The 14,033-nt window shown below is 41.2% G+C and overlaps 1 protein-coding gene across 2 annotated transcripts in view; it reads left to right on the top strand.

Annotated features, from left to right (window-relative positions):
- cntn5 (contactin 5) overlaps positions 1-5,304 on the top strand; it is a 111,342-nt gene extending 106,038 nt beyond the window's left edge. For both annotated transcript variants that reach the window (XM_029447059.1, XM_029447058.1), the window contains exons 19-24: positions 1,434-1,668; positions 1,763-1,872; positions 2,140-2,326; positions 2,497-2,609; positions 3,829-3,997; positions 4,419-5,304. In XM_029447059.1, coding sequence (XP_029302919.1) covers positions 1,434-1,668; positions 1,763-1,872; positions 2,140-2,326; positions 2,497-2,609; positions 3,829-3,997; positions 4,419-4,522 — 918 coding nt within the window. In that variant the 3' untranslated portion in view covers positions 4,523-5,304. The remainder of the gene's footprint in view (positions 1-1,433; positions 1,669-1,762; positions 1,873-2,139; positions 2,327-2,496; positions 2,610-3,828; positions 3,998-4,418) is intronic.
- The last annotated feature ends 8,729 nt before the right edge of the window (positions 5,305-14,033 follow it).

Here is a 14,033-nt window from a genome sequence, read left to right as displayed (position 1 = left end):
ACTTCTGAAGTGTACTTTAGTGAAACATGTAAGTGCTTCTTAAAAAATGGTGTTTCTTCTCTGCCCATTGTGGGCTAGAATAATTGGTCACCCACCAATAGGTCTGTCAGTTTTCAAGAGCATCAGGACAATGCTGAGACGCTCCACTTAGATGCCTACATGCTTCGTTTTGCTACCTGCCATTTTAGCTCTGCCCTATTTCTTCTCGTTTCTGATAAATGCTCTTGGAAATAAATCAGGACTTCGTCAGTGATCAATGGAGATGGATATTAAAGTAGACGGAGCAGGAATGTTAGCCCTTTTTGGCAGTCGAGGCATGCGAGTGCATGGCAGATCTGCCTCTCCAATCATCTGTGGAGAGTTGTCAGAGCCTGGACGGCCATGGTGGGCAGGGTTATTAAGCAGGATGAATGACTAAACAGTCTCTGCAGCTTCATTCAGCCGTCTCATTACAGTCGACGATGAGAGACTGCTTTTTCTCAGGGAGCCATTGGGAGGACCATTACTGATGCCCCCACAGTCATCGTCACTGAGCCTAGCAGGCTCCACAATTTCATCTACAAGACTTACCTCAGTTATATCTGCCCTCTCACGCTGTCTCCATACTTATCTGTAACTATCTCAATTCCCAACCCCGCAAGTGTTTCCAGACTTAACTAGCTCATTTGTACATGCTGTTTTTTAAAGACCCATATTCCTTGGCATGTCTTTAAAAGCATTGCCAGCTCTGATAATAACTTTGATGGAAGCTAATTAATTTTCACTGATCATCCCTGTAATTAGGCAGACATGGTGATTGGTCGTTATTGAATGAAATGGAACTACAGCTCCATCCACCTCTGTATACTCGATAGCTAATTTGGGTGATGCCTTCAGGGGCCGATATTACTTCGAAGCCTATGCAAATCAACACATACCGGGGTTTAGTTGCCAAAAACAGGTGTACAGGTGTTTGTCATTTGTTAAATTTAGCCAAAGATTGAATCCCTGCAGCTCATATTTTAATTAAATTCAAGCTCACTTAATGAATTGGCACTTGATTTGATTAAGCACGGAGCAGCTGTGGAAGACAGCTCCCAGTTTGCCCACTTCAGGAAAACCAGAGATAAGCATTGCAGCCAGCACAAAAAACCTGTGTCCCAGAAATCCTCCTGTCAGACATGGGAAGATAAATAGCTACACAATGAGTACAACTGAGCCAGATATGATTTGTTTCCATTTCTTAAGACTGACTACATCTTTATTAATGCTGGCAGACAGAACAGTACATGGGAAGGAAATTGAAAGCTGGTTATACGGGAACTACCACAGAGGGAAAAGTCATCTTCAGCAACAGAGCTGCACAGTTCTGTTGTTACAGTAAACCAGGATTGGACTTAATCTCAGTGAAAGACACTCTTGGATGATTGTCTCTTTCTTTCCGATATTTTCAGCCTGTATCTGAGGAGTTCCAAAATGGCGAGGGCTTTGGGTATATCGTTGCATTTCGTGCCAACGGAACCAGAGGCTGGAAGGAGAAGATGGTGACTTCAGCCGACTCTACGACGTACAAATACAGAGACGAGACCTTCCCTCCCCTTACCCCATTTGAAGTGAAGGTTGGAGTTTACAACAATAAGGGAGATGGGCCGTTCAGTAAAGTTGTGATCATCCACTCCGCTGAGGGGGGTGAGTTAACATGTGTGCTTGCATTGATTTTAAAAGCACAGAAGAGATGTTCTTCACCATTTCATGAGCATCACCATTTTATCTTGTTTCGCAGAGCCAAGGGAAGCGCCGTCTGATGTGAAAGCTTACAGCATTTCTTCATCGGAAATTAGGGTCACTTGGAAACCGCCCAATCCTGGCCCCGGCAGACCGAGAGGATATGAGGTGCTTGTAAATTGTGTGCTTGTGTGCGTTTGTATGCCTACGCGTACATACTGTATGCATGCAGTATCTGGCATTTTTCACAGGCATGTGTACCTTTGTGCTGGAGTTGAGGTTTGAGAACAATATATGCTTTGGATCCTTTCATCTTTGTCTCTTTTTGTTATTTCTGTCCGTCACTATGTGTTTCTGTTCCTGCTGCTATCTGTCTTGGCCTGGTCCTCTCAATGTGACTCTCTAGGATTGAAAGTCATTCCTTTGTGTTTACAGGTCAGCTACTGGAAAGACATGGAGCAGGAGGAGTCAGGGAAAAAACAAAAAACTTTGAAAAACGAAACAACCATGGTGTTGACCGGACTAGAGGGCAACAGTCTGTATCTCATCACTATAAAAGGCTTCAACAGCATCGGCCAGGGTCCTGCCACTGCTATTGTCACAGCCAACACCAGGAAAGCCCGTGAGTACAGCACTGACACTAATCATGTAATACTATATAAGGAATAGAGGCTACCTGTTAAGTTTGCTCCAAATCTCCTTGTAAAAAGGGTAGTAATTGACCTAGTTGGTTGAAACTCTGTTTAAAAGTCTGTTTGAATTTGCACCCAGAGTGTTGCGTTCTCTTCTTAGCTCCTGCTCAGCCTCCAACCAACCTCATGTGGATTCAAGAAGGCAACAACGTGTCTTTAAACTGGGACCCAGTGAAGACAAAAGACAATGAATCTGATGTCATCGGGTACATGGTAATGATCAATCTCTAAAGATATGTTAGACTCATACAAACATTTATGCATATAGATGTACTATATACTTTACATTTTCTAATTGGGAGGAGTCACTAGTCCCAGGAGTATTTGTACCACTATAAATAGAAACACAGGCATATTTTAACTATTTTTGAAAAGTTAAGCTTTAACTGTTCAGCTCTAAATAGTTTTCATGGTTTTCAGCCATGAGAGTGGCACATCAGAACCTTTCACTACATATCACACAAGGGATGGTAAATGTATCTAACATTGACCCAGAATTCAAAAATTGAATCAATTTAAACTGCTGAATATATTATAAGGCCACTCTGAAGTGTAAACCTTAGCTTCAGCTCGGCGTTATCAGCCAACGCAGCAAAATATTGGGCTCAAAATTCCCCTTGATTATCATGGTTGACTCTTCTCTCCCAACATTTGCATGCTCACAGTCTTTGTAATTTTTACTTTGTATTTAGACAACCAGGTAAAGGTAAAGATGTCCTGAGCAGAGAATAAAGTCACACTTCCTCTATGTATGTTGTAATCCGAGCTTCTCTGTTCTTTGTTTACGTAGCCAGTCCAGCTGCACGTGCATGCGAGTCCTTCTGTGTGTGCCCCACTAGATTGCTGAAGGCCACTGCTCTGCACTGTGCTCATACGGTTGTTACCACTGAAACGTAACGCCCACCCTGCGGTGCCCCCACAGGCCATTATAGTTAACACTGTTAGTACTGTCAGCACTGTTGCCGTTGTTAGCACTGCCAGCTGCCGGCTCGGCCGTCACCATGTGGAGGCAATCCCTCAATCACAGATATGCTCTAAATTCCGTACAATAAGTAGGATTTGTCCGTCGCAATTTGTAAAGGCAGCGAGTTTAGGGATCTTCAGTCTAGCTAGCTAATGGGCATAGTATTTGAGTTCAGACAGGAGAATTTAGAGGAGCTTCCGGCTCAGTCTACACCAATTACAGTGTCAGCCAGGACAGAACAGAGCCTCTGGGGAACAGAGGCAGAGGAATGGGCAGAGAATTGCCCGGAAACGTCCCGAACACAGCTAAATGAAAAAGAAAGAGAAAACACAGGCAGAGACAGACATACACTTCTAATGGGCCATATGTGGTGATTGAGAGGAACTATTTTATTATTAGTCCATACATTGTTTAATAGGAAAGTCCTACTCATTGTAACTAAAGAGGCTATGTGCACATGTATTGCAGGTGTTACTCAAACAGGAGGGCAGAGGCCACAACCAGGTGACGAGAACCATCAACCCTTCCACCATGCTCTCACTGCCAGAGGGAGGCACCTATATCATTGAGGTGCGCGCCCTCAGCGAAGGGGGAGAGGGAGCAGTCAGCTCCCAAGTACGAGTAGTCACCTCCTCCGGTAAGCTCAAAGATAGTTAGTTAGCTCACCGCTCAACCACACACCTGACCTCTGAAATTCAATCTATATGCACAGGCTGTTTTCTCTTTGTAGCGATCTTATGTTCTGCCCTTAATTGAGTCACCACAGCTGTTGTGCGAGCCAAGTTTTCTTTGGCTAATACTGTTTTAATTACTTCGCCCACACAAACCTTCCTAATCTTGCACAGCCAATTAACTTTTAAGCAACAAGACTCAGAGAAAGTCAGCCCTGTTTGTCGTTTTTCTTCACTGTCCTTTTTTAGCTAAATCAAAAAGGCTATTTCTCCCCAGCTTCAAAAGATCAATAGAGTTATTCAGCATAAAAAATGAATGTGGTTCTGGCATTTTGTTAAGCACCGTCACTTGCATCTCTATTGATTCTTCCTCCTCCCTTCTCTTAGGTGTTCGAGCAAAAAGCAACCAGTGCTCAGTGCACTGCCTGCCACAGAGCCTAACATGGACAGCATTGCTCCTGGTTCTTCTGGTGCCTTCAGTTTCCTGGTGAGGCCACTAGGCCAACTTCATTTTCACTGAGGGAGCCACCCGTCTTCTGCTCCCCTATTCCCTCTGACTGCCTGCTCGCTTTGGCCTTACCCATCTCAAAGGGCCCGAGGCCTGCCAAATGGGATTGAGTCTGCCAGTTATCATGCGGCTCTTCAGAGTTCATCCTTTAAGTTCTCTGTTTCTTTTGAGGCCCTGGACATTAGATTTGCACAGTTCTTTCCAGCATCACGATAGTGTTGTACTGTAGTGTACATTGTGTGGAAAGAGTTGTTCATTTACTTTAACATCATGTGTTCCTCTCATTGACTGGCATCTAACCACTGCCAGACGGCTCCTACAGATCCGGGGCTCTACAGAGCATGAACAATTCCTTGAAAGCTGCTCTGGTAGTAATACAGGGATCAGCCGGCCTGTTTCTTTTCATTACTTATTTGCATCAATTTACCCCTTGGCTGCCTAACAAGCAATGCAGCAGAAGCTCAGTAGAGATAAGTGCATTGTTTTCTTATTCACACATTGAGGAGGAAAGAAAGTTTTTTATGGAACCAAGAATCTTACTATTTCCAGACTTGCTTTTTGTACATTGTGTTACCTTTAGAGAAAAACACAGTGGTATGTGTCAGCTATGTCAAACTCTCTGTTTTTTGGTAGTGATAAAGCAATGATTGGTGATACAGTTTGTTGACTGTTGGAGGTATGGAGATATGAAACAGGTTCTCACCTGCTCGAATACATCAATAGAGAAACACAACTCTGTACGGACTCTTGGTGTCAGTACAAATAAATGTGATGTATATTTTTTAAATGGTTGTTGTTTGTATTTTCTAACCTTAGAAAAGATATATTTCCCATAGCACACTCGTGCTAGAAATTATTATTATTTTCATTGTTGGTCATCATTTTGTCCATACAATTTTCCCAAAGCTCAAGGTGACATTTTAAAAGGGAGAAACTCACTTTGTCAGTGCTGGGTACATACAGTACATCTGGGTATATGGAGTGCTTACCAGCCCACAAATAAGACAACTCAGTCAGTTCTTTTCTGCCTCAGTCAGAAAACATAGAATTTAACCATCCATTTAGATGTAGCTCCCCTTCCCATGTCACATGCAGGCTCATTAGAATATACTGAGTGTCTCCACCAACGGTTTGAGAACTATCTTTGCCATTTTTGTCACAAGCCAATCAGAGCAGACTGGGTTTATTTCCGTAGTCTTAAAGAGACAGACTCTTAAAACGGATGCTTTCAGGGTGAAAACAGATATACTGTATTCTAACAGACAGTATGAGAAAAACAATTAGTTTTTTAAACATTAAAGCATGTAAACGTGTTGTAGTAGTAACCCAAAGTACTAATATGAACCTGAAAATGGGCATGATATGTCCCCTTTAAATGACTTGTTTTGTACGACCAACCGTTCAGGATCCAAATATATTCAATTTACAGCAAGAAAAGAAGAGAAAAGCATCATCTCCACATTTGGGAAGGTGGAGATAGACAACGTTTGGTGTTTTTGCTTGATAAATGGCAAACGAATCAGTTAGTTGATCAACTAATTGACAAATCAACTCCAGGACTATAATGCATCTAAGACATATCCCTATAAAGAACAATTCACCATGCCACTTTCACTCTATACAGGTCTACACTTTGAGAAGTGTGTTATGTAAATGTATGGGTTAATTGAATTCCACACACGTGGAATTAGAGGCCACAAAACTTTCTTTGAAAAAAGAACCACTGCAGAGCCAAATAGGGCAGCATCAAGAGTATCTCTCCCTCCTCTCTGGCTCCTCTCTAGTCTGCAGTAACAGCTTATCTCTCACTGGGCAGAAATCCAAATGAATTTGCCTCAAGTGTAATTAATGTTAGAATGGAGATCTGTAGTCCTAAAACCTGCTTGCTTGAGCAGACCTTTTGCTTGCTCTGCCTCCAGCTCCCTGGACTCTCAGTCGGAGTAACCTGGCTCAGCCGCTCAGGTTCAGACAAGGGTAGTAGCTCAACCACAAGAGATAGGACCACACAGCAAAACAGAGGACAAACACTGCTCCGAGCAGTGTCTATCCCTTGGATACTCCTCTTCTTTCAGACCTCTCTGTTTTGGTTACATTCAGAGGGGGAGGATGTTGAGCTTGTTCCCCTCTGACGTGTGCATCATTTCCGTCTGTAGTCCAAAGCATCAGGCTGTTTAATGTGTATGGAGGGGTTTTCGCGGTGCTTTTAGTCTGTTCAATGATGTCGGCTCAACACATACCTCCGCACAAGTACTAATGTACCGACCTTTAATTATTCATGCAGCACCTGTCTGTGTTGGCGCATCTGATTTATGATAATGGATTATGTATCCTGCAAGGGGACCCATTTGGTTCAGAGAGCCAGAAGCTATAGTGTCAGCAATTAAAACATGAACTCCCTCTATAGGTTAATGTGTGTGTGTGTGTGTGTGTGTGTGTGTGTGTGTGTGTGTGTGTGTGTGTGTGAGTGTGTGTGTGCCCCTTTGGTATACTGTACTTCTTGGTTATCCAGTATCTTGTGTTTGATCATTTTAAGTGGGGCTGCAACAAACAAACTTATAACAAAATTATATACATTTTCGGTTAACCTGTCCATCATTTTCTCAATTAATCGATTAGTTGTTTGGTCTATAACATGACAGTAAATGGTAAAAATATGTCGACTATTGTTTCCCCAGGCCCAAGATGACGTCCTCAAATGTGGTGCTTTGTCCACAACTCAAACATATTGACTTTACTTTCATAGACGCTAAAGAAACCAGAAAATATTCACATTTACGAAGCTGGAATCAAAGAATTTAGACCTTTTTTAGACTCAAACCTACTACCTACTATTATCAAAATAGTTGCCAATTTCTTTAATAGTTAATTAATCGATTAATCTTTGCAGCTCTTATTTCAAGGCTAATATATTCTGCTGGAGAACAACTGTCAGTTTTACAGTTTAGATTACTCTACTTGCAATTACAAGAACTTTGTACAAGAAACATATGTTCATCAAGCTGTCGTTTATGAAGCTAAGTCATCATTAGCATTGAAATGTTCTCTGTACAATGTAAAGGTGGTCCTCTTTACTGTCAGTATCTGTTTTATATAAACCTGAGGGGTGACTACCTGTGTTTCTGAAGGGGAAAGAGTCACAGGCGTATAAGCTTTAGGCTTAAGGAGTCGCACTTCACTGAAATGTAATAAAGCTCTTTCCTTGATAGCGTTAGCAACACACATAATCTAACAGCAACCCTGAAGCTGAGGGATTCAACATATCGGCTCCAAGGACCCTCGGGAGGACACTTGGGAGGACAACGGGACGGACGCTGTTAGGATGGCAGGAGCTGCAAATTGAAGGACACATGCACATGTACTTTATTTATAATCTAAGGCTGTTGTAATAAATGTTATGTTTTGAGTTTACAATTCTACAGAGATGGTCCATAACATGGTGTGTAAAGTGCTCTCCTCTCTTTCCTCTTCATTCTGAAACGTATACACCAAAAGAAACGTTATAATAGGATATCCCAGCAAGTATCAGTTGATACTACGTCTGTCTTCATCCATCTATAAATGTTCTTTAGCCTTTTAAAACGTACACAGTCAAGTTTTAAATTGTTTCGGTGGCATTGTTGTTGAAGGATTCGTTCTGTGATTGAGTGCTGAGCCGTGACTTTGCTTTTCAGGCGGGTCACAGTTTAATACTCCTCCTGAAATTGCCACAAGAGTAGGGCCCTGCAACAGATGCTGCCGCTGCAGTGAAGAGGTAAACTGTAATATCATACAGTGTGAGACTTTCTGTGTAACCTGTCATGTTTTGTCTTGTATTTGATGTTATTGTTAGCACTAGAGCTGTTATATCACACTGTTTTGGGATAAAATTGTGAGTTTTTCAACAGCTGATGATTGAAGGCAGGAGCCAGCGACGGAAGGCGGGGAAAAAAGTGTTTCTGGAAGATTTAGGTAGAATAGTGCAATAATGCTGTGTGTGTGCGTTTGCCTTCTTAAGAACTGTCTTTTTTTAGGACCGCTCACAGATTGAATTAAAAACCATAATTATGGTTCTACCCTAATTCAATTTTGGTCTGTAATTCTTCTCAATACGCTTTAATTAGCTGTTCTCAATTCATAGTTTTCTACCATTGTATATCTGGTTAATAGTCTTATTGCATTAATTAAAAGCTTGTGTGTGATGTGAAACCTGCGTTAATGAAACACTCCGTATAAGATCATTTTCTAAGCTGGTGAGTGAGATATGAGTTATTTCCTATATCTGCTGTGTTTTTTGGGTGTATAAATCTATAAATATAACTGGTGGGACAGCTAATTTGTGTTTACCGACGGAGGTTTCTGTGATGTTTGGATTTTCGGCCCGTTGGTCCCCTCCGGCAGTGGCGGGGCTGGCAGAGAATGAGAATTAGGGAAGTGGGCCATGTTCTGTTGAAGACTGTGAACAGAGGGATTAAAGGAGCAGCTTTGCGGAGAGAGTCAACATCCAGCATTGTATTGCACCAGTCCAGTAATTATTGAAGTTATAATTGAAGTTGTCTTTTGACCTCTAAAATACGCTATACTGTAAGGAAGCCACAGTGCACAATGTGATGTGCTGTTGAGCTTCGCGGGACATAAAATAAATGCTCTTTTTGTTTGTTGAAAGTAGCTTCATTGTACCGTCCACAATGTATTCAGCAGACTGTTATTCTCTCGTTTTGCGCCACTAGTTCCTAGACAGATCAGTTTGTTGTCCGATCGATCCAACACTTTGGTCAAGAGTTCAAGGTAACTTTGTTAAAATATCTTGACAACTCCTGCTAAATTTGGGCTGAAGAAAAATACTACGGGTAATCCTATTCCCAAATTCTAATGTTTTTTGGTGAATCCCCTTACTTTTTCTTTATCCCCACACCAAGGACGAAAATGTAGCTCTACTTAAGAAATATAGAAATCTAATGTTTTGTTTTGTGATGGAGTTTGAGCCTTTAATCTCCCTGGAGGATGAACCTATTCAATTTTAGACACTTTTGTCTAGCACCACTCTCAGGACAAATTTCACATTTCTGAAGCACTGATGTATTGTGGGCTCATTAAGACAGTATATTTTGGTAGTAGTATTGGTTTAACATGTCTGTTGTTTGCTTTGTAGTACTATTTGATATATTTGAATGGAAAAAAAACAACTATATTGTTTAGTCATGATAAGATGCTACAGTATATGCATTTGTCCCTGAAAATATGGTTTTATTAGAGCCAGAAATGTAAAACCCAGTCTCCATCAAACATACAGCGTTTAAAGCTAAACTAAAGATGCACAAGTTGCAGAACTTGGTTATATATTTTTTCCAAAACTAATGATTGCCTGTGTGATGGCAGATGGTGTACTATTAGAGGGAACATTCTTCAGTAACACAAGCTAATTTGATATACTGTGAACTCTCCCTCATAAGAAATTAAAAGTAAAAGTGTCCTGCTGAGAGGTCTCATTAGGGAGGCACATTTAAGAGAAAATCAGAGAAGAGTAAAAGACAAATCCTGTTGATTAAACTTACCACCCCTTGTAGTTCGGGCCTTGTGTTTTTCTATTCCCAAACGTTTGCCAAATATTATACTGAAATGTTGTAGGCTAATTCATTCAGTGCAGAAGTTATTTAAGGGATTGTGAAGTTTGTGATGATTCAAGGCAGGAGCCAACGATTTATCAACTTTTAACCAAATAAGGAAGATTGAGGTAGAATGTTGCAATAATGCTGTGTGTCTGTGTGCTTGCCTTCCTTAGGACCACTCACAAATTGAATTAAAAACTATAATTATGGTTCCACCCAGGATTGAATTAATCTCGCCTTGACAACTGAAACTCCCTATTTGCTGGACTGCCTACATGTGCCTACATGTGCCTTCCGACCTCTACATCTCATCCAGAATGCAGCAGCCAGACTTGTCTTCAACCTACCCAAGTTCTCCCACACTACACCGCTCCTCCGCTCCCTTCACTGGCTACCAGAGGTGGCCCGAATCTGCTTCAAGACTCTGGTACTGGCTTACCTTGCCGTGAATGGATCAGCCCCTTCCTACATCCAGGCCAAGGTCAAACCATACACCCCAGTGCGTTCACTTCGCTTTGCATCGTCCAATCGGCTCGTTACTCCCTCACTGAGAGTGGGACCCAGATTCCGAAAACCCATCTGTTTCGACTGCACCTCGGCCAATTAGAAAAATAAATAAATACAATTTTGTTCTTTGTATGTTGCACTTACATGGGTTTGGCTTAATTGAAGCTAATGTATTTGCACGATTCTGTTCGAGGTTGAATCCTCATGATTGTTTGCACTTATTGTAAGTCGCTTTGGACAAAAGCGTCAGCTAAATGAACTGTAATGTAAAGTCTCCATCAAACATACAGCGTTTAAAGCTAAACTAAAGATGCACAAGTTACAGAAGTTATATTTTTTTCCAAAACAAATTATCGCCTGTGTGATGGCAGATGGTGTACTATTAGAGGGAAACTTCTTCAGTAACACAAACTAATTTGATATACTGTGAACTCTCTTAATAAGAAATTAAAAGTAAAAGTGTCCTGCTGAGAGGTCTCATTAGGGAGGCACATTTAAGAGAAAATCAGAGAAGAGTAAAAGACAAATCCTGTTGATTAAATTTACCACCCCTTGTAGTTCGGACCTTGTGTTTTTCTACTCACAAACATTTGCCAAATATTATACTGAAATGTTGTAGGCTAATGCATTCATTGTACAGCTCTAGTTCCTCAAAGGTCTGTTTCTACAGTAGTACTAGTATATTGATATAATCTCAACCAAAAAGTGAATACCAAAGTGTTTGGTGAACCACATGACGTCTAACTGCAAACATCTATATAATAGTGTGGTGTGTCGTGCTACTCAAAAAAAACTATCCAAAAATGTCCACTGCAGATGTAAATCCTTTCAGAAGTCACGTATGGTTATTTGTATATACAGATTTTGGCATTCAGCCAAATCCCTACAGATTGGTAAAGTTGGTGATTCAATTAGGAGATCCAAGCTACTTTTCTCCAGGAAGTGTAATGGGATGGAGTCCGTAAATCTGGGGATAATCTAAGTGTGATGCATATAAGAGGAAGAGGTCTGCATAAGGAGATTTAAAGATCAAGCAAGAAAGCAGTCAGCTCAGTGCAGACCTCTGCCAAGACCTTATAATCTCCCCAGTCAACCGTAACATTCACAGTCAGTGTTGTAGCAACATTTCACTCGATGTTAGCATTAGAGGAAAGGTCAAGGTCACCAAAATCCTGATGGAAGCATAAATGTGCAAGAAAAATGTCTAAGTAGTGCTTCAGTAGATTGCAATTTAAACATGATTGTGATGCGATTTTGTGGGGCAGTAATATTCTTGACAAGTTGTATGCCAATGTTGTTACACAGACAGACAGATAGGCAGATAGACAGACAGGCAGGCAGGCAGGCAGGCAGACAGGCAGGCAGGCAGGCAGGCAGACAGGCAGGCAGAGAGTGTTTAGTGTGCAGTGAAGAGTTAATGTACATTTAACAGCACAGTTCCAATCAAATCCCATTCCACTAAAATGCTAACGTGTTAAGCCTAGTATTTAATGTTTGGCTTGTTAGCTTTCCATCATGTAACCTACTAATGTGTTGCATTTAAGTATTGTGGGGATCTACCTTTAAGGAACTTCTTGCTTTGTTTCATACGCGCCCACTTATGTGTGCCTCAGCAGGCCTTGTGAACACTATTCACCCACTATTCACGCATTTGGGAGAAGGTCCACCATGTTCAGAAACTATTAGCCATCAAGCTAGCTTAACTAACCCTGGCAAGGCCAAAGTCCACATGTTGTGGTCTTCGTCATGTCCAACCAAATCAACAAACCTCTACCATTACATTACATTACAGTTCATTTAGCTGACGCTTTTGTCCAAAGCAACCTATAATAAGTGGAAAATCATGAGGATACAAACAGGGAAACATCGAGGCTGTCCATCACATGGAACTGCCTGAACTTTAACCACCCGGCTACTTAAGGTAGGCTAACTACTCCAGTGATGCATATCATTTAATGAAGTTGGTTAATTGGTGGGAGGCATTTGACTCTAGCTTTTCTGTTAATTGTTGCTAACTCTACTGGGACTTTCATCCACCCATTTTTGGGACACTAAACTTACATTTTTTATATACTGATCTCGGCTGCAGAAAAGTTTAAATTGTGTTTATGCTGTGTGTTTTGTGCTGCTGAAGTCACTTTGCTCTGATGCTGGTTAGAATATTTTATTGTGGGTTCATGGGTTTGTAGAGTTTGACTCTGGAAATTGTCAGACTGGCACTCTGGCATTAAAATGTTAACATTAGTCAGAGAAGGCAGCTGGGGATGATGGGAATTCAACCATTAGGTTAGTGAGTAGCAGTGAATGTAAAAAAGAATGGTTACAAGAAAACTCCACAGGGCACCTTATAGTGCTAGACAACTGGAAGACCTTAAATGAAATGTCATAAAGATTCATCCACGGGGAAGAATTAATATATGTACCAAATGTTTTAGTAGCACATCCAATATGTCTGGAGCAAAGTGTTGGACTGACAGACTGGCTAGCATTGCCATCCTGAGACTCAGGCTAACATTGTTTTAATTTCAAGAGCTGAGGCTACAATCCTTTTATTGCATAGTATAGTATAGTTTTTAGTTCAAAGCTCAGATATCATCTAAGTTGGTTCTTAAACCAGAAAGAAAGATAACCTTTCCATTTTGAACACAATGAAAACACAAGTAAATCACCAGAATGTCACATGCATGGGTTTTTGACATTTCGTCGCCAATCAGGATGCCAGGGGGCTTGCAGAGGGTCACATCTAATTGTTTCTAGGTTGTGTGGTGGATTTACCTGTCTCAGAACATAAAAGATGCTGCCGTTTCCACTCTTCTTTCTTTCTTTTCAAAGGTCACCATTTTCCTACTGAAAATAAGGGTCATTCTTTAATAGTGCACCTGTGATCTTGTACAGCTGGAAATGATATGTAAGTTAACACTCCTACAAGCAATTCTTAGCATTCTTGTTGTCTTTAAATTATACTGAAACAGTCCAGCTTTACAGTTTCCTTTTATGTTGGGTATATTCAGTTTTTTAAGATCTTAATAAGTGAATCTTAAGGTAATACCCAATGTTTTATTCATTGCTTTTAGATTCACATTAATCAAAGTCTCATCAGTTCCTTTAATGCACTGGCTTCTGTCTGGATTGAACTGTCCTGACCTGTCACTAAGACCCTCCTGCAGCCCCCATCCTCCATTTTCCATGAAGGGAGGAGCGAAAGGTAAATGCTGGGTTTATCCCTAGTCTGGAACCTGGCTGTGCAAGGGAGCATCCAGTTCATTGCTTGGCCTTTTACAGCTTCATTGCCTACTTTACAGTAAAGCCAGGTGCAGCGAACCTTTCATGGGGCTGACATATTACCTGATTTAAAGATTCCCTGGGTGGCAGGCCACAGTAAAACCTGGATCAGTTGAGGCA

The sequence above is a fragment of the Cottoperca gobio genome, chromosome 13, assembly GCF_900634415.1.
Source record: "Cottoperca gobio chromosome 13, fCotGob3.1, whole genome shotgun sequence".
Taxonomy (NCBI): Eukaryota; Metazoa; Chordata; class Actinopteri; order Perciformes; family Bovichtidae; genus Cottoperca; species Cottoperca gobio.
The sequence above is the reverse complement of the archived record's forward strand: the minus strand, read 5'-3'. Positions and strand labels throughout refer to the sequence as shown.